The following is a 20,672-nucleotide window of genomic DNA, read 5'->3' on the forward strand; positions in this document are numbered from 1 at the left end:
TGGCGTTGTGCGAGTTGGAAAAATGGCTTTTCACAGTGAAAAATGAAATGTGGCTCGTTTGTGTTTGCATTTGTATTTGTAGTTGCTTTTCAATGCAGTCGTGTGTGTGTGTGTGTGTGTGTGTGTGAGTATATGAAATATAATAACTCATCAGGTTGATGCGTTGCACTAGAGCAGCTCCAATCTAAGCTAATTGCAATGCCAAAATGGCGGCCAATGAGCTGATGCGGCAACTTTTAGCGCCACCTGGCGCCAAACCAAAACGTGCTCTATTATAAAATGTACGAGAATTTGTTGTTGTTGTTGTAACGTGGCCTTCAGATTGCTTTGAATAAGAAAAGAAAATAGAGTTCTGATTGGAGATAGAAATTGAGTTTGTGTGGATCGTGTATGTGGGCAGTAAGATAAGGTGTTGCTGTGGATTTTATTTAAAATTAATGGTGTATGAAATAAATAAGTTCGAGTCGTACATAGAATCCACAAATAGAAATGAGACTTTCAGCTGATCAAATTTGTATAAATTTAGTATAACAGTTGTAAACAGATTGAGTATAACAGTTAAAGCAGCATTTAAGCTTGACTCGGTTTTATATAATAACGAAAAGGAATATTTACCAGTAGAAAATCTCTTAAAAATCTATATTTCACCTAACATTTATACGCAGGGGATATATTGTATAAATTAACTGCAATATAACAGTTGAAAAAATAGTTGAAACAGAAGTGTATTTTCGGGATCTTATGGTTTAATCGAATTTGTATAAATACAGTATAAAACATATTGAGTATAACAGTTTAATAAGCGTGTTTTTGTGTACATCTAATAACAAATTGCTGATCTTTGGCTATTTAATATCTATTACAAATCTAAATTAAGCATTAAATTGAGCTCTACATAAATAAATAAATACACTTGCAGCATAAAATGGCCATATCAGCTGCAAGTTTAACTTGTCATGGCTCAAACATAGCGATTAAAATAAAGTTGCTTTGTTGTTAAGCTCAAACAACCCATGAAAATGCCAAACATTGCATGACGTTGTCAGCGATAAAAACAACTTCGTTGAGGGGTACAGTGGGGTGCAAGAGGGAGTGCCACACACAGGCACAGGCGGGAGGGGTGATGGGCATGATTCGATGGTTGTGTGTGGTTGGTCAGGTTTTTACTTTTTTATATATATATATATATCTACATATATGTGTTTTCTTACTCGTATTATGTTGTTGCTACACACTTTTTCTTTGCCGCAACAGCAATTTACTGCATTTTTCATTTGCCATGCGAGCGGCACACAAACACAAACACAAGCACACACACACACTTGCCACACGTTGCACGTTGCACGTTGCACGTTGCAGTGAAAATTTGCAGTCAAGTTGGCGTCGCTGCTGAAGCAGACGAAGTTTGCATGACGGCGCAGTTTATTTCATTTTATTTAGCGTGAGTTTTTTTCCATTTCTTCTCTTCTCTTCTCTCCTTTGCTTTCCTTTCCATTATTTTCCTCGATTTTTTCTTCGTTTTGCTCGGTGGCAGTGAAATTGAAACGACGACGATGTAGGAGGGAAAGTGGGAAAGCGGGAAAGCGGGCGGCAGGCGTTGGTTGAGGCAGCCAACAAGACGACTGGGCGTATGCGCAATATTTCATTGCTGTGGAGCAAAAGTGCCGCCTGTTGGCGTTAAAAAATGAAAGAGAAAAAAAATGGAAAAAACTGTGTTATGCCGACAATGCACCACGTTGCACTCACACACACACACACACACACACACACATATAACGGGGCATAATGGGTGGCAGGAAGAAACGTGGAAAGAGGGAAGAAGGCACACGACAAGTAGTTTGCACTTGTGGCCAAGTGTTTGGGACATGGCTCTGTCTTTGGCTTTGGTTGCGGCTTCTTAGTCAAGTGTCTTCTTGGTCCTAAGCCTGCCACATCGTTGTAGTTGCAGCAACGCCTCTTTGTCGTATCTTTTTATCTACTTAACCGTGCCCCATTCCATCCTTTCATCCATCTAACCATCCATCCATCCATTGAGTTGGCCGATTATTACAGTCTTTCTTTTGCACATTACAACAACAACAATCACAACAACAACAACAACTTGCACTTGATACGCTTTTTGTCGCTTTCAGTGCATTGTTTCTCCCTCTCTCTCCCCATTTCTTCTGCTCCCACTCTTTCGTTCGGAACGTGACTATTTGTGTTATGTGTGTCTGAGCCGAGCCCTTCAGAGTCCACAGTCCACACAGTTTCCTGTTCAGCGCCAAGTCATCACTATAACTATAATCGATAATGCATGAATTGGTTGTAAAAAATACCTAATTATTTGAAAGGTTTTTTTTTAATAGCATACACATGCGCTCCACACTTCTGAAAAACATAGGTTCCACATCAAATAAACACGCAAAATTGAAGCACTTTATTTGATCCAACCAACTGATGTCAAAAAGTATCACAACTCATAACAGCCACATAGCATCCACTTGCGTTCCACATAGAAAACACATGCAAAGTTGAAACGCTTCGTTTGCTGCTATTATGAAACAATTAATGTTAAGAATTATTATAACGCATTCCATCCACATACGTTCCACTTTTCATATGCCTTGTTTAACTGAAACATATATTTTTGCAAATTGTTATTTATAGATTAAACATAGAATACACAATTGAAAGCGAACTTGGAATTAGTTGACTGTTAAACACTTCTATTCAAATAGCATCCACTTGGATTAAATGCATTATATGCTAAAAATATAAGCTAAAAATAGACACAAAATAAAAAAATATATATATATACTATTTGCCAAGTACTTTAGTTAAAAGTGACAAATCCTTGATTCATTTTCTGCTTCAGTTTTTTCCCTCAAACGTTTTGGGACTCGATTTGTTCAGATTCTTAAGCGACTTTGAGCCGTACGTTAATTGAATTTTAAATTTTATTGGGCACACCGTTACAGCTACATACAGATACACATATATAAATATATCTCTATGTAGAGTATAGTTAAATATACAGCTAGAACGAGATGAACATGTTTTTAGTCTTTGAATATTTCTTTTTTGCAATAACAAAAAAAAAAAGCGCAAATGCAAATTTGCACACAGAACGTTAAATCCCTTACCCCACCCTCTGTTTTTACACCCTGTTTCTGCTTTGACAACTGTTAAAAATTTATTTATTTGGGTCTAATGTTTTATGTAAGAAAGACAACAAAAACATGGAATGTTGTTAAATATTCACGGAAATCGGAAAAAAAAAGAATATAAAATAAAGCAAGGAAAAATTAAATTTAAATGTTAATTTGATGTTGTATATCGTTTATTTTCAGGTCGCGATGATCTCTCGCCCTCGAGCAGCCTCAATGGCTACTCCGCCAACGAGGGCTGCGATGCGAAGAAGAGCAAGAAGGGTCCGGCTCCTCGTCTACAGGAGGAGCTGTGCCTGGTGTGCGGAGACAGGGCGTCGGGCTATCATTACAATGCGCTCACCTGCGAGGGCTGCAAAGGTTTCTTCCGCCGCAGCGTGACAAAGAATGCCGTCTACTGTTGCAAATTCGGACGGGCCTGTGAGATGGACATGTATATGAGACGCAAGTGTCAGGAGTGTAGACTGAAGAAATGTCTGGCCGTTGGCATGCGGCCGGAATGCGTTGTCCCGGAGAATCAGTGCGCCATGAAGCGGCGCGAGAAGAAGGCCCAAAAGGAGAAGGACAAGGTGTCCAGTTCGCCCAGCTCACAGCATGGCATCAACTCCAACTCGGGTCCTGGCTCTGGCAACGGTCCACACGGCACCCATGATTACGTCAAGAAGGAGATACTCGACCTCATGACGTGTGAGGCGCCCCAGCATGCCACAATTCCGGTATGTCAATTATTCATAAAATACATAATAATTCCATAATTACTGATATTTCTTCACATCTCAAATCTACAGCTACTACCTGATGATATTTTGGCCGAGTGTCAAGCGCGCAATATACCTCCATTAACGTTCAATCAGTTGGCCGTTATATATAAATTAATTTGGTATCAGGATGGCTATGAGCAGCCATCCGAAGAGGATCTCAAGCGTATTATGGTGAGTGTGCACGTATCTGAATTTTATGCGAAATACTTGAAAAAAAAAAAAACTTGTTATAGATTTTCACAAATTTCTAACTGTCATAACTTTGTCAAATCTTAACTAATTTCCTCTCGGAATATCAATTTTAGCATTATTTGTCCTCTATTTTTATTTTGCATTGCAATTTTTTTCATACTGTCCAATTTTCTCTTAACGTTTTTCTATAATCTTAAAACAGTCATAACTTTGTCAAATCTTAACCGATTTCCTTGCGAAATATAAATTTTATTATTATTTGGCCTCTATTTTGATTCTGCATCAAAATTTGAAAATTAATTTTTTCTTATCACTGTCAGTCATTAAAATTATATTTATTTTAAATATTATTGTATCACGCAGTCAACATATTTAATTATATATATTCTTATACACCGCAGAGTCAACCGGATGAGAATGAGAGTCAAACGGATGTCAGTTTTCGGCACATCACCGAGATAACCATACTCACAGTGCAGTTGATAGTGGAGTTTGCGAAAGGATTACCAGCGTTTACAAAGATACCCCAAGAGGATCAGATCACGTTACTCAAGGTAAATAAATCAATTAACTTAATTGTGTAATTGAAATGGTATCTTATTAATCGATCGTTAATCGATAGGCCTGCTCATCGGAAGTAATGATGTTGAGAATGGCCCGACGCTACGATCACAATTCGGATTCGATATTCTTTGCGAATAATCGATCGTATACACGCGACTCGTACAAAATGGCCGGAATGGCGGATAATATTGAGGATCTGTTGCACTTTTGCCGCCAGATGTTCTCAATGAAGGTGGACAACGTGGAGTATGCGCTACTCACTGCCATTGTGATCTTCTCGGATCGGCCGGGCCTGGAGAAGGCCCAGCTGGTTGAAGCGATACAAAGCTATTACATCGACACGCTACGCATTTATATACTCAATCGCCATTGTGGCGACTCCATGAGTCTCGTCTTCTACGCCAAACTGCTCTCCATACTCACCGAGCTGCGCACGCTCGGCAATCAGAATGCCGAAATGTGTTTCTCCCTCAAGCTCAAGAATCGCAAGCTACCCAAATTTCTGGAAGAGATCTGGGATGTCCATGCCATACCGCCATCGGTGCAATCCCATCTGCAGGCCCAACAGGAAGAGCAGGAACGCTTGGCGCGAGCGGAGCGTATGCGTGGTGCAGTTGGTGGTGCCATCACCGCTGGACTGGATGCCGATTCGGCATCTACATCCTCACAGGCGGCACTTGCGGCAGCGGCACAACAACAACAACAGCATCAACAACAACAACATCAACAGCTGCACACGATGCCCGTTCACACACTGCCTCTGCCGCTGCCGCCCTCTGCCAGCGGTGGTTCCGTCTCAGCAGTCAGCACTAGCAGCGATTATATTGGTGGTGGTGGTGGTGGAGGAGGAGGAGGAGGCGGCGGCGGTGGAGCAGGCGGCGGCGGAGGCGCTGGAGTCGCTGGTGTTGGCGGTGGTGCTCTTGGGCCAACCACAGCGGCAGCCAGCTCCTCGACCAGCATCACAGCCGCTGTGCCGGCGAGCTCGACAACCGCAGCGGTGGCCAACGGCGGTGGTGCGAATGTCAGCATGTATGCCAACGCCCATGCGGCAATGGCGCTTATGGGCGTGCCCCTCAAATCGGAGCATTCAACGACAACGGCATAGCCCCTGCTTGGAGGCGTTAATCTTGGGGGAGTCCTGCTAGGCAGCATTATTGAGTGAAAAGGGAGAAGGCGGGTCAGGGCGGTGCGGGGCTGGGCGTGGCAGCTTGTATACAATACATATACACACACATATGTAGTTGAAATAGATTTAAAATCTAAATACCGCATGCAAATTAATGCGCATCTGAGAAAAATGCTACCATTTTGTGAAAAATAGCAAAGAGAAAAAGCAAAAAAAAACTACAAAAAGTAAGCGTAAAATGCAGTTATTTAGTGTTAAGTCTGCAAATATTAGAACTAAGTACATTATGAATATACAAATATATATACATCTATATATACACATATATATAAAGAAAAAATCTTAACTTGCAAGAAATGCTTAAAGAAATTGAACAGAAATAGGAAAAACATCTTAAAAAAAAGGGCGTAGAATTAAAGCAGCAAATACCTTAAATACAAAGCATGGTAAGAGAAAACAAAGGAAATATAATTAATAAATTGTATTTATTTTTGTTTGAGTAACAACAACAACAACAACAGCAACTGTTTGTGCAACTGCAACGCCTGCAAAACAGAAGAGAATAAAGATTGTTTATATTTTAAAAATATAAAAAAAACACACACATAATAAACAATGATAATAATAATGATATAATTATAATAACAGAAGCAAGTGTATAATATGTAAACTAATTCAAAAGCAGCGACTAAATCTGATTTAAAAACTCCCCTTACTATAAACTAATAACTATAACTAATAAACAACAACAAGAAATCTAATTTAAGTTACATAATTCGCAAAAAAAAAAAAACAACTCTTACTAAATCTTAAAAAAAAAAAACAAACAAAAAACACGCAAAACTTGGACTGATTTTATAAATATTTTTTTAATCATATTAACTGAAAACAAAACAAAAATAACTGTATAAAAAATGTAAGCGACAACAACAACAAAAACAAATGAAAACGACATATTTTTTTATTATGCCCTCCTTATATTTTTAACACAAGAATTTACATTTTTTAAGCGCCGTCGTTTTTTATACAATTCATTTTTCACAGTTTCATTTGTAATTCAAAAACAAATTGGCGTCGTTTTTTTATATATTACGATATTGTACAAAAAATTTAAATAACAACAAAAAGTGATTGGAGTTTTACTCAAAAAAGGCATAAACGGTATTAATTAAATAATTTTTTAAATAAATGCAACATGAAAAACAAAGTAAATTTAATGCACTCTTTTGCTAAAAAAAAAATTAAAAATTAAAATTGAAAAAAGTTGTAATCACTTGGCATGCACACACACTTACGAACCCAATCCACACCCATACACCAAAAGACTTCAATATTAATTTATAAATTAAAATTGTTTAATTCAAAATTAAAAAATATTTGTACATTTTAGAAATTATATTAAAAAAAAGAAGCATTTGGCAAAATCAAAATTTTGTTTTTCAAATAAAAAACAAAAACGTACGTGCAAATTATAGTTATATTTTTCGGAAATTTGCTTTATTTGAAATTATGTTATGCAATTTAATTTATAAATGATTTAATTGAATTTTTTATTTTTGCTGCTTTTGCTATTGATTTTGAAATGTAAAAACAAAATACAAACACGAATTGTTGGCCTTATTTTAACTTAAATCAAATTTATATTAATTTTAGTAGCGATTTGTAAAATACGACGAGTAACGAAACAAAAATAAACAAACAATATAAATGTAAATTCTTATTAATTTTTTTAATTGTGTAAAAAGTGGCAAAGAAATCTTTTTGAAATGTGCAATTCTTTAATTTTACTACTATTATTATATTATTACTGTATAATTATGTTACGCTAATTAAATGTATGATTTTCACACACACATATATATACACACCCACATTGACATTTAAGTAAATTTAATTTATAACCATTGAATTTTTTATACATCTAAAAAGAAAACAATTGAAATCATTGAAAATAATTAATTTAAATTTTAAATAAATTAATTGTAAACGGCACATCAAAATGGAAAACAAAAATACAGTGAATAATTTAATTATAGTAAATAATAAATCCATAGAAAACAAACCTATTAGTGGAAGAATCCCCATTAAAAACTCAATCTTAAGTTTCTTTATACAATTGACTTAAATTTTAAGTTTTTTTAGTATGCATAAAGCACGTTTAATTATTTTAAATAATTTGTTTTGTAGTTTTACTACTATAATGTAAAAAACATAAATCTATCATAATATATAAATAATTTTTACTATTTTACGCAAATGCAAGAATGGAACATGCAAAAACAAAAATATACACAATATATATGAAAATATGTTGAATGAAAAAAAAAACAGAAATTCAAACATAAACATAAATACAACAAATGTGTTTTTATTTATTATTTTTCAATTTTATTTGATTTGATTTGTTGAAAAGAATGCAAAATGTGGGCAAAGACTCGTTAGACTTAGGCGCAAAAAAAACTGATGACGGATATTTATCAATAATTCGATAAATAAAATGCGAAGCAAACGGCTGTGAAGTTGGCTTTTCAAAGATTCTGTGTGGGGCTATAAAATTAGAATGAAAATGATATTGAAAAAGCAGGATAAGAAAAAATGAAACATTTTTTTGGAATACTGGGAATACTAAAGGATTATGTACGAACGTGTGTATTGTGGAACAATTTCAAGGAATAAAATCAACTTTAGTTTTTTGTAGTAGTCCAAGTTTTAGTTTTGCCAATTGGAAAACTAAAAAAAAATCAGTTAAAGAAACGTAAGAAATGATTTTAAAATGGGTGAAACTTGAGAGTAGAACCTAAAAATAATTTAAGCATAAGACGCGCTATAAAATAGCTTTAGATGATACTAAAATAATTTGCTAAAACCTTTTAAAAAAACAACAATTAAAATTCTGATTTAAAAAACCAAAAACAATAAAATCCAAAAATATTAAAATAATACCAGGCTGATGTCATGTCAAGTGTGAATTAAATATAAGTCAAGTAATTTAACCTTAAAAAAAAACAGTTTAAACTCCTCGCGCCCTCGCTAAACGATTTCTTTCAACTTTGATAATACATAAGCATATAAAATACCCTATACCTAAGCTTGTAACTGTAAATATGTATGTACTTATATAACTCTCGCTCCATATAAAGAAGCATTATGACAAGCAACAAATACGAAAAATACAAAAAATCAACCTGACAAAATTATAAAGATGAACATAAGGTATAAAGTAACAACTTGTTGAGATATCCATTCATATAATATTACAAAAAAAAAACAAAACGTAAATAAAACGAAAAGAAACAAAAGAAATAAAAACAAATCGTTATGTAGATTTTTGAAAACTTAAACAAAAAGATATGATAAAAATGGAGGAAAAAAACTTTATTTAATTTTTATGCACTGTTTTCTGTTATGTGTAACTTGTAACTTGTTTTGCCCATAACTAACTACATACTTATCCTTATCCTTAGAATATACGATCCATAAATGAAACCCAATTGAGCACACAGCTAAAAAGATCCTTATTACAAAAGAGTAAAATCGAAAAAAAAAAATACTGAAAGTAAATTGAAATTAAAATTAAAGTTTTGTGTTCAACTTGTAGATATTGATCCTGAATTGAAAACTACCTCAAACGAAACATTCAAATGAAACGCGATTGAAAGGTTTTTGAGCATTAATAATAAACGTAACTACAAGCGAGACCTTAGCATACAACGCTAACCACAAATATACTTACATACACATTAAACACTTACAAATCAATAATTATGATTAATTTAATTCGCAAAATTCCATACCCAAATGGTTCTGTTCGAACTCCTAACGCCTTTTTAGAGGTACCTGTTTTGCAGCACTTGATTGTTAGCATGGTAAATCATCTATATAATCGAAAATGAAATGCATATTTTTCCATAAATACCATAATATATCAAGGACCTGTTCAATTGTTGAGAAAATTGAAAAAAACAACTTTTCTTTTTAAATCGATCGATTTATACAAACAAAATATAAATAAAAATTGCTTCTTCAATCACAAATCTCAAATCGTACGCTAAACGAGTTAAGTTTTAAGTTGTGTAGTTTTTCTCACTGCCAAATTGAAAATTTAAAGTAAACAAAAATCATTATTATTATAAAGAATGAAATATAATCATACAAGTTTACGTTATTATTAGATACTATTTGTCAAATTTCATTTGCAATGTGTAGCAATCAATAGTAATATACGAGTAAACAATTAATTAATTATCTATGATATAGTATATAGAGATACGAAAAAACAGTTCAAGTCAATATAGATACGATAAATAATACATTTAAAATACGAGTATGCAAAAACAACGCACATTTTTCAACAAATGCAGTTAGCAAGAAAAAAAAAGCCCGGAAAATACTTACAACTTAAAACTGAATTGATGGCATTTTAGTGTTATGAAAAAAAATACAAAAACAAATCAATAACAAATTCATAAGTATATTCAATTAAATATTCTAAATGAAAAGCAGACAACAAGAAAAATACGTAATAGAAATGATAACTCGACAATTTCATAAACTTTGAAAAAAAATCGAATGAACCACAATTTGCTTAATAAATTGTTTTCTTTATGACTATTTCTTTTTTGATGTCAAGATTCGGATTTCTCTGTTTTTAATTTAAGAGCTACACTGCCACAAAAATTAAACTTTAAATTTGTTCGTAGCCAAATTTAATGCGGCCACTTTTATTTAGATCAAGTTGACTTACAGAACCTAGAACATGCATGCTCTAAATATCAACTAGAATATAATTTGGCAAATTGCAATTATTGGCTTCTTTTTACAATTATTATTATATACCGAATTAAATTAAAATGAGAGAGATGTAGAGATTGTTAGCATTTAAACCGAACAAACATTTAAATATTATGCGTACTTGATTATTATGAACTATCTATTATTATTACTATTATTATGAAGCGTATAATACTAACACAAGAGGTTAGCTTGTTGTTTTTCTGAAAACATAAGGTGCATTGATCTATCTACATAGACATACTTAAACTTAACTTAATTAAGTGTATTTATCAAACTGATATTTAATTTTGAAATTCTATCATTAAAAAAAAACAGTATGTATTTGCTAAACAAGAAAAAATAAATACAAAACAATATTATAAACTTTTATACTTGAAAGGCGTAGAACTACGAGTATAACTTGACTTAAGTTTGAGAAAAATAATATATATATATATCTATATATGCATTAACGTATCTGTAAACGTTAATGTAATTTGCTATTTATGTGTAACTTTGGGCGATCGAGTGGCAGTGCATTAACTAAAACTGAGTTATATGCAAGTTTAGGAAGCATATAATTACATTTTTGAAATTAATTACAAACATAACAAATCTACATAGGTTTAGATTACACTTACACTTTAAATAGTTTTAAAACTAAGATGTACATATACACATAAATATAATAACAACAAAAATCTATATATATACGATATATATGAAACGTGTAATAAAATAAAAAATATATATATTTAAAATATGTTCAACCGATTTACATTTGAACTTATTTTATTTTTCGATTTTTAATTTCGATAAGTATCCCAACCGACTTATCGATATGCTCATCGACGCAGTTGACATAATCTATCGGCTCAGCTATGTGGCAGCGCTGCAGCGTGTCTTCGTTCAAACTATCGGTCATCTAAAATACTAGCCAACTCCTTAGCACAAGCATCTCGGCAGTTATTGCAAAAAAACTAAAAGAATATTAAAAAGCGCGCGTAAAGTGTAAATTTCAATATGCAGATTTGCACAGTTTTACCAAAAATCTTAATTGCAAAGTTTAGCTGAATATATATTTAAAATAGCTAGATTTCCAGCTATAAGCAATTTTGAAATTTTTCTAGCAAACGAATATAGCCAGATCTGGCTATAAAATAGATAAGTTGGCAACTGTGGATTCGTATAAGAAAGTTGGCAGCACTGACTCAGACGCCGCACTGTGAGAAAAGTAGAATAAAATTAGTAAATTATTAAATAGAAAAAAGGTTCGTTTACAATAAACAGCGTCATTGCAATTTGAAATGCAAATCAGACATTTACAATCGAAGTTGCAGTATTGTAGTTAATAACATAGCCAATAACACGTAAGCGTTTTTGCACGACCGCAAGAGGCGGCAAGATGGCGGCATCGGGTGTTCTCTATGAAAATCAAGCAAATATTGCAATCTTTTGCAATTAATTAACTTATTTTGTTGTGCTGCATAAACAGCAAACATTTTAAACGGACTGTATGTAAACAAGTGTCAAATTCTTATAAATGCAATTGCAACATTTGAGGTTATGTGCGTCAAAAGTGAACCGCAAGTCGAAGTGCAACTTTCACCTGATAAATTGTGATGTGTTAATTAATTAATTATTTAATGTGCAATGGCGTTTCTCTGTTTTGCAGACAACTAGCAATGGCTGATTCGGATGATGAATACGACCGCAAAAGGCGCGACAAATTTCGCGGTGAACGCGACAGTTACAGACCCGAAAGGCGGGACGAGCGTCGACCGATGGGTGGTGGGGGTGGTAACTCTCGGGATGAGTGGTCAGAGCGGTAAGTAACGGGCAGTTTGTCTGCGTGCAACGGCTTTTGGCATTACAAAGCAATTAACTGCTTCACAGCAATCCGTTTCGAGGTAGTTCGGCAGCTGGCGGCGGAGGAGGAGGCGGCGCCAGGCACCGACCCGATTACAGTGACTACCGCGGCTCTGGGCCACGTCCGCGCTACGGCTCGCCGGGACGTGAGATGCCACCGGCGAAACGCATGCGTCCCGATTGGGGCGATAGCGAAATGCGTTCCAATCCGCGATTTGGTATGAAATATAATTGTTATCCCAACCAAATATCGTTAGTATTTACAAATTTTGTGTCACCTTGCAGGCTATGATCCGTATCTGGTGCAGGCCTGGAATGATCACTATCAATCCCTGCATTCGGCTTACTCCCATGCAAGTCATGCGCCCTCTGCCCGCGAATCAGCGCCCAGTGGGGGCGTGGCCAGCGACACACAAACGCAGCCGGCAATGCTGACACTGAAACAGTTTCTGGACACGCAAGATGAGAATATATCCGACTCGGAGGTGATGCGTAAATACACTGAGTACAAGACGGACTTTAAGCGACAGCAGCTAAATGAGTTCTTTGTGGCCCACAAGGATGAGGAATGGTGAGTAGCAATTAATGAAGGAGAATGTAAGCAACACCATAGACAACAACAACAACAAGGAAAAAATCGACTTTTGATTTATTTGTAATTACATTTATTACTTTTGTTTTCTGTTTATATAATTTTGAATGTCGGTTGCGACTGACTGAATCAAGTCACAAATCATAACCCACTTTGTATACTTATTATTAAGTTTTTCTCTGCAGCTTTATTGGGTTTAATGGCGTTTTGCGAACTGAGAGTCAGAGACGAGAGAGAAAGTATTTCAGCGTCAGCCTCTTCCTCTGCCTCTGCCTGCGCCTTCGCCTCCGCCTCTCTCTCTGTCTCAATAGAAGCACATATAATATATATACTACATACAATAACTTTAAAATTTAAATTACCCGGCGAGCAATGCCGTGGGTGTGTTTTATATATTTTTGAAACCGCGATTTCTTTCAATTCGTTGACAAAACAATTATCTCGTATATAAAAAAAAACATATGCATTGAATCTATGTGCATATAAATATGCAAAGGTAAGACTTTGGGTAATATGTACATGCAACAGATAATCTAAATCCAATTACATATTCAAAAAAAAAACAATCAAATCATATCGAAATGTTATCTATTTGAAAACTTGTGGATGTGATGCCCATTAGCCGGAGGATGCGCGTGAAAGCTCCAAATGAATCTTAATCAATATCTATAACAATAAATAGACAGCTCTCGAGACGTACTTAAGCTTTATCCACAGCATATCATAATTCATTTTCCCAGGTCAAAGAAATATTCTTATTAAGTTTGTTTTTATCTTTCGCAGGTTCAAAAACAAATATCATCCCGAGGACAGTGTGCGTCGCAACGATGAACAACGCGGATTTCTTAAGGTAACTAACCAACTAATTGTTATCTGGTAGATTCCCATAGAACAATGTTTTAAATGGTTTTATTTTCATCTGAGCCGCAGACATTTCTTAAACTAAATATTAATATTTAAATAAACATTTTACAGAGACGCACAGATGTGTTTTTGGAGCTGCTCGAGAACGGCACCATTGGCAACGTGAAGATCGACTCCTCTCAAGCTGATGCCTTGGTACGTGTGCTTGACACTTGTGTGATTAAGCTAGAGGGTGGCTCCGACGAGGATCTCAAGGTTCTGGACGAGAAACCCAAAGAGATCGCACCTGTGTTTGAGCGCAAATCGGAAACAGCTGATTCCACGGTGGTGGCCAAGCGAGAACCACCCGATAGTCCCAAGCAGCAGACAAAAACGGAGAAGGATGATGAGGATTTGCCAATTATTGTGTCGCCGTCGCGTAAGAATCTGCGACCAGTTCACTCGGATGAGGAGAATTGGGATGATGATGATGCAGAGATGGCATCAGAACCGGCAGCTGCCAAGAAAGAGCAGGAGGATGTTGAGCAGGCGTCTGAGAAGTCAGCCAAAGAGCTGCCTGATGAGGATTCACCCAAAAGTGGCAGTGACAACAAGCAAAAGAAGAAGAAAACCAAGAAACGTAAACGCAACAGCAGCGATAATGACAGCTCATCATCTTCTAGCTCCGATTTGGACTCAGACTTTGACGAGGATAAGCTGAAAGAGAAATACGATGTGGAAGAGGGATTACGTGCCGATCAAAAGGCCGAAGCACAAAAGGACAAAGAGCAGGAGGAGGCGGCCAAAGCAAGTCAGCTACCACCCGATAGTCCCAAGCCTGAGAATCCTGCTGAAGATCAGGACACTGATGTGACAGTTATCAAAACTGAAGTCACCGAAGTGGAGACTGAGAAGACGGAATCCACAGCTGAAGAATCAGAAAAAAAGGCAGAGGATAAGACCGAAAACAATGGTGAACAGGAAAAATCCGATAAAGATGAGGCGGAAATTGTGACGCCGGCCGTCGAGGAAGTTACCGAGACAATTGATTTAGACAAGGTTAAAGATGGACCACATCCACGTGCATTGCATCGCACATCGTCCATATTTCTGCGCAATCTGGCGCCTTCAATAACCAAGGCAGAGATTGAAGCGATCTGCACTCGTTTTAGCGGATACCTTCGCGTGGCCATTGCCGATCCGCTGGTGGAGCGTCGTTGGTACCGCCGTGGTTGGATCACCTTCACCCGCGATGTCAACATCAAGGAAATCTGCTGGAGTCTAAACAATCAGCGGTTGCGGGACTGCGAAATGGGCGCCATTGTCAATCGGGATTTGAGTCGACGTGTGCGTCCTGCTAATGGAATCACGGCACACAAGCAGATTGTGCGCTCTGACATCAAGTTGTGTGCAAAGATTGCCATGAATCTGGACGAGCGCTTCAAACTGTGGAGCGAAACAGCTGCCATGGAGGAGACACAGACGGAGGCGGATGGCAAGTCCGGAGTGGAGTCAACAAATGGCAGTGGAAACAATGCAACTACTTATGGATTCAATTCCAAGAATCCAGTGCTACAAAACATAACCGATTACCTCATCGAAGAAGCTTCCGCAGAGGAAGAAGAGCTGTTAGGATTGGCTGGCGATAGCAAGGACGCCGAGGGTGAGCCCATCGAAAGGGATGAGGCGCTGTTGTCTGTGTTGGATCGTTTGGTGCTGTATCTGCGCATTGTGCACTCTGTGGACTACTACAATCACTGCGAGTATCCGTACGAGGATGAGATGCCCAATCGCTGTGGCATCATACATGCACGTGGTCCTGCTCCCATGCGCGTCACCACCAACGATGTCCAGGAGTATATCAAAGCGTACGAAGGCAAGCTACAGCAATTCTTAACCAAGACTGTACAATTGAGTGATGAAAATATCAAGGAACTGGGCGCCAAGAATGCCGAAACAGAAGTCGAGAAATTCGTGCAAGCCAACACCCAAGAGCTGGCCAAGGATAAGTGGCTGTGTCCGTTGTCGGGAAAGAAGTTCAAGGGTCCCGAATTCATACGCAAACACATCTTCAACAAGCACGAAGAGAAGGTCGATGAGGTTCGCAAGGAAGTGCAATATTTCAATAATTATTTGCGCGATCCAAAACGTCCACAGCTACCTGAGCATCCAGGCAGCTCCAAACGCACTGAATCCGAATCGGGTCGAGGCGCCAGCGGGTAAGCTTCTCTATTCTATATACTCAACTTGAATTGCGTTACCAACAACTATCATTCTCTTGACAGCTATCGGCCACCGATGTATCCACCCTTCTCTGCCATGCCCTATGGATTTGCACCGCCCATGATGGGAGGAGGTGGACGCGGCGGACGCAATTTTCCGCCAGTGCGCAGGTCAGTTTATCAAATTACTGTCAAATAGCTATAAGAAGGAAAAACTGAAATAGCATAGAAAGAACAGTTGTCCTTTGATTATTGTTATGGCTAGGAGATTATGTCCGTTTTAAACTTGTTGAATTACACAAAAGCATAGATCGTATTTGAATTCAAAAAAATACAAAAAATGCATTCAATTTGTATTCGATTGTATAAGAAACTTGTATATTCGGATATAAATATTAACTGACGTAGTCGAAGCTCTTTAAATAATCCGATAGATATTCCATAAACATTTTTTTGTTTTAAAATATATCCTCCTTTTTTATTTTAATAAAAAAATATATTTATTTATTGACAGTAAATGAGCTTCCCAGCATTATTTTTATTAATATATGCGATGTCTGCCTACAGCTATAACAATGTTTTTATCATTAAAACTAGAGTCTGATTGAATTTGTTGTTTTTTATGCTGAGAGGCAAAAAAATCTCGTAATTCCCAAAACCCACAATCATTCTACATAAGAAACTTAGCATATTTGTCCCCATATTTTCTTAATTTCTATATTTTGCTATCATTTTTGTTGTTGGTCTTAAATCGAAATTTGTCACAATTTTCTTGTGTCGCAAATTTTTTGCAGAGAATTGCCTTTGGATCACCAACGACGGCTTATCGGTTACCATGATTTGGATGCGCCCGTTAATTCCGATATGTTTGACTAATTAATTAGCACAAATAAAAAACAAGAGCAGAAACTACACAGACTATGAGAAATAGAGTTTTCGAGCTCAGTTATAAAATGCAATTCAAGCAATGCTAGCAGCAATTACAAAGGGAATCTACAAACATTATGATTATACAAACATTAATTTCAATTCTGACTAAAAATAATAGATATTTTGGGTTTTTTTTTATTGTACAATATGTGAATTGTATTGATTGAAAAAAACGCATGACCGAAAGAATTTAATTAATAAATTTAAAATGCAGTTATGTCAGCGAATTTCAATAAATGTTTGTTTTATTTTAAGTTCCTGTGCAAAATAATTCCCCAATCTAAACACATTTTCGTTGCTTACAGACCCGGTGGTTTTGATTATCGCGCCAGATCACACTACCGGGACTTGGACGCGCCGCAAGAGCCGTATTAAAATAATCCCAATATACAATACGAATATAAACACAATTGGTTTATAATAAACAAACAATTATACACATTGAACAATTAGTCTGCACATTATCAAGCAGTGATTTCTAAATCAATTTCATAAGTAAATTATTAAAACAATTTCTAAAACGTAAGAAAAGCAACTACAATTATAAAACTGACAAATGTTTATCAAAAATGTAATGTATGCTTATTGTTTTGTATTGCTTGGATCAAAAATGAAAATGACATAAATAAAAGTTGTATATCAACACGAAATTTTTATTGAAATAATGGTCAATCTATTGAGATTATAATAACAAACATAGAAGGATGTGCGAGGAAGGCAAACGCAGGATAGCTGGAGAACTTGCAGTTTATTTTATATATCTTTTTTACAGCATTCACCAAACAAATTGTTTTGTAATTATAAAATGGGATGTGTATTCAAATTGTAATACATGAATACTGTCTATAGAAATAGGGAATGCAACCACTTTGCAGTGGCGACGACACCACAGCAAATGCTAAACTGCAGCACCCGATGAAGTACATGGAGTCTGCAGGAATAAAGGAAGATTAGTTAATATGTAGTATTCAATATTATTTTAAGTAACTTCATTTGAACGCACCTTTGCATGTGCTTTTTACCAAGCTCTAGGCTCTCTTCACTTGGATCCTCCTTGCCCAGGTAGATGCGCATGCCGGCCAATGCTCGTATGAAATAAGCATCCCAACTGAGAGACTTCATATCAAAATCAAAGAGCTTCTTATCTACTGGAGAAAGGGATTGCCACAGGCGATCCGTGTTGGCAGTTTCAAAGCTCCAATTTTTGGTAGAAAAAGGAGACAGTGCATCCATAGTTTTATGTATTTTGGAGTACATTTTAATCATACGCGTCTTTTTGCCCTGCGCCCAAAGCCCAAAATCGATAAGATAGCCAGGTATCAAATGATAGAAGATAGCCGCCAGTTTGAACACCCATTGGATGGAGAAGGAAATGAGGTAAGGATACCAGATGGCTTTTCTCAATGGGAAAATGTATCGGTGCCTGTCAACATAGTCCGTGAAATCATCATTTGTTATTAGATTCTTTTCATTTGGCACATAATTATAGATGGTCGGAGGCAATGAAGTTCGAGTTTGGGGACTACGTCCTGCCGTCTCCTTGGCCGTTTTCCAGGCAGAAGCCAAAATTATGTTGGCGCAAAAATCAACTGGCACGATGTTAGCAATGGCCTTACCAGAGATAGGTGCAACACGAAGCACACCAAATGCTGCACCATAGACCATAGCAATGGGTCCGTAGATGTTATCTATCCAGCCAGGCATTGGCTCCATGCTGGTCGCAACAACTGCATAATTTAATCATTATTAATTCAAATGAAATTACATAATTGGAATGCAAGTGACATACTTGACCCTGGACGAAAGATGCACACTGGTAAATTGGCCGCCTCCGTTTGAACCAACTGCTCCGCCAATGCCTTTGTGTAGGTGTATGTATTGGGAAACTTGTCCAACAGAGCTGGTGCCATGCTATCAATCAGATTATTGTCACACATTTCTCTTACTTTCAAAACCTTGTCAACGCTGCAGCTCAGATGACCGGGGTAATAACGTTCCGTTATGTGATGGATTACGCAATTGCTAAAGGCCGTGGAGACGTGAACAAAGGCCACAAGACGTCCCATTTCCTTGGACAGCTGCAGCATGAGATGAGTTGCACGAGTATTCGTATCCAGCGCCACGTGCAACGGCTCAGCAAAGTTCACCGTAGCCGCCGAGTGGATCACCACCTGTGTCTCCTTTTTCAGCAGCTTAAGATCCTCTAAGCTGATGCCCAGATCGGGTGCATTGCAATCCCCCGATATGCACACAACACGATCCAGCACATTTGGTTTTGTTTTAAGCAACAAACCAAACAGCTAAACAGATGAAAAGAGTCTAAAGTTCAAAGGTGACGCTCACTAGCTAACGTCGAGGATTACTCACGGGATCGGTTTTCCATACTTCAAGGCGCTCCTGAGTATTCTTTTCACGTTTCGGTCGAAGTAACACATAGATTCGAGACACCTCCGTTGCCCGCAGCAACTTCTCAACAATAACTAAAAAAAAAAAAAACACGTTCATAGTTCGTCAATTTTTATTGTTTCAATGAACTTCGATTCCAATTAACTTTTCGACATCATAAAAATTCACATTAATTCCACTTTTAGAGTTGGGTTTAACGCATGTACACAAATACACATTTTTTTAAAGAAATATTAAATTTATTTTGGATTCCTACCTCTTCCCAAAAATCCACTTGCCCCAGTTAGAAAAATCGTTTTATTTTTATAAAATTCTTGTATTTCCGAATGCATTTTATTTAAAACTTTTATTAGCACAAGCGAAGTAGTTTAGCACGAGAAATTCAGTTCCTTGAACCGAAACGGTTTTAATGAAGTGCTGTTATTTAATGGCAAGTTCAGACATTCTATCGTAGCTTTTATACCAACACTCGTACTAGCACAGCAATTACAATATTGATACATAATGCATGTCTGAAGAGTTGAACCCATACGTGCGTACCTTTTTTACGATTGGTTTTTTTTTTAAATTGACATAAGGGCATTAAGTAATCAAAAATAAGATTTATTTTACATGCTGCCATTTTACGTGTATGTTATTTAAGAACTATAGTAAAAAAAGAGGGTTTTAACTTATCGAACTGCTTTATTCTTAAAGAGGATCTTAATAGGATTTCGGTAGATAGAGACAGTATAAAACTATGCATTAAAAGACAGAATTTTTTTGACTTATAATAGTTCTGTTTGTGACAGTTAGTTAATTTATTTGTTTCCCAGTGCTACAAGCATAGAGATTACGTATATATAAGTAAAATACTTATGAAAAGTGATAGTTTATTAAAACTGTAAAATAACACGACTTTTAAATACTTAAAAGCTTATTAAAACTAATTATTTGAATATAATTGCTGTGTCTTATCTATTTAATATAGAAAATGATATCTTATTAACATATTTCATTTATCAGTTTACCTGATTCCAAACAGTTTTCCTGCAGTTTGTTTATGTCGAAATATGTTATGAATAATTAAAGGGGAGTCTTTAAAAAAAATTATATACATACAACTTCCTTGTCCTCAGGTTCGATATTTTAAATATATGAGTACACGAGCAACGCCGGTTTACACCAGCTACTATAAAAAAATATATGTAAGTACATATCTCTCTCCGACACGAACGCTTTCAAAACAGAGAGTTTTCACATCTC

At 36.3% G+C, this 20,672-nt stretch overlaps 3 protein-coding genes across 9 annotated transcripts in view; 2 read left to right on the forward strand and 1 right to left on the reverse strand.

Annotated features, from left to right (window-relative positions):
• The window catches only part of LOC117783296 (ecdysone receptor), an 83,850-nt gene extending 77,811 nt beyond the window's left edge, over positions 1–6,039 (forward strand). For both annotated transcript variants that reach the window (XM_034620645.1, XM_034620644.1), the window contains 4 exons: positions 3,333–3,865; positions 3,938–4,081; positions 4,504–4,656; positions 4,725–6,039. In XM_034620645.1, coding sequence (XP_034476536.1) covers positions 3,333–3,865; positions 3,938–4,081; positions 4,504–4,656; positions 4,725–5,771 — 1,877 coding nt within the window. In that variant the 3' untranslated portion in view covers positions 5,772–6,039. The remainder of the gene's footprint in view (positions 1–3,332; positions 3,866–3,937; positions 4,082–4,503; positions 4,657–4,724) is intronic.
• Positions 6,040–11,736: 5,697 nt separating this feature from the next.
• On the forward strand, positions 11,737–17,683 carry LOC117783294 (serrate RNA effector molecule homolog). 6 transcript variants are annotated; one of them, XM_034620638.1, is made up of 8 exons: positions 11,737–11,835; positions 12,239–12,393; positions 12,462–12,652; positions 12,720–13,005; positions 13,810–13,876; positions 14,002–16,088; positions 16,155–16,262; positions 17,327–17,683. In XM_034620638.1, exons 2-8 carry the CDS (start codon positions 12,251–12,253, stop codon positions 17,394–17,396), a joined length of 2,952 nt encoding a protein of 983 aa, XP_034476529.1. In that variant the 5' UTR covers positions 11,737–11,835; positions 12,239–12,250; the 3' UTR covers positions 17,397–17,683. The 6 variants fall into 6 exon arrangements, with proteins under 6 accessions (XP_034476529.1, XP_034476533.1, XP_034476528.1 ...); XM_034620642.1 differs by having other exon boundaries at positions 12,480–12,652; XM_034620637.1 differs by lacking the exon at positions 17,327–17,683 and adding an exon at positions 16,886–17,012 and having other exon boundaries at positions 11,737–11,836; positions 12,241–12,393.
• On the reverse strand, positions 17,654–19,876 carry LOC117783297 (fatty acyl-CoA reductase wat-like). The gene is made up of 5 exons (XM_034620646.1): positions 19,684–19,876; positions 19,389–19,501; positions 18,811–19,321; positions 18,025–18,748; positions 17,654–17,952 (listed from the first exon to the last, which is right to left on the reverse strand). Exons 1-5 carry the CDS (start codon positions 19,757–19,759, stop codon positions 17,865–17,867), a joined length of 1,512 nt encoding a protein of 503 aa, XP_034476537.1. The 5' UTR covers positions 19,760–19,876; the 3' UTR covers positions 17,654–17,864.
• Positions 19,877–20,672: the final 796 nt, after the last annotated feature.

The sequence above is a fragment of the Drosophila innubila genome, assembly GCF_004354385.1.
Source record: "Drosophila innubila isolate TH190305 chromosome 2R unlocalized genomic scaffold, UK_Dinn_1.0 1_C_2R, whole genome shotgun sequence".
NCBI lineage: Eukaryota > Metazoa > Arthropoda > Insecta > Diptera > Drosophilidae > Drosophila > Drosophila innubila.

Excerpts from the sequence above, each read along its gene's own strand:
- LOC117783294 (XM_034620637.1), top strand. The coding sequence starts at position 12,251 with ATGGCTGATTCGGATGATGAATACGACCGCAAAAGGCGCGACAAATTT. Across the intron at positions 12,653-12,719 it reads GCGTTCCAATCCGCGATTTG|GCTATGATCCGTATCTGGTG; the intron begins GTATGAAATATA and ends GTCACCTTGCAG. Across the intron at positions 16,263-16,885 it reads AATTTTCCGCCAGTGCGCAG|AGAATTGCCTTTGGATCACC; the intron begins GTCAGTTTATCA and ends AATTTTTTGCAG.
- LOC117783297 (XM_034620646.1), bottom strand. The coding sequence starts at position 19,759 with ATGCATTCGGAAATACAAGAATTTTATAAAAATAAAACGATTTTTCTA. Across the intron at positions 19,502-19,683 it reads AAGTGGATTTTTGGGAAGAG|TTATTGTTGAGAAGTTGCTG; the intron begins GTAGGAATCCAA and ends TTTTTTTTTTAG. Across the intron at positions 18,749-18,810 it reads CATCTTTCGTCCAGGGTCAA|TTGTTGCGACCAGCATGGAG; the intron begins GTATGTCACTTG and ends TAAATTATGCAG.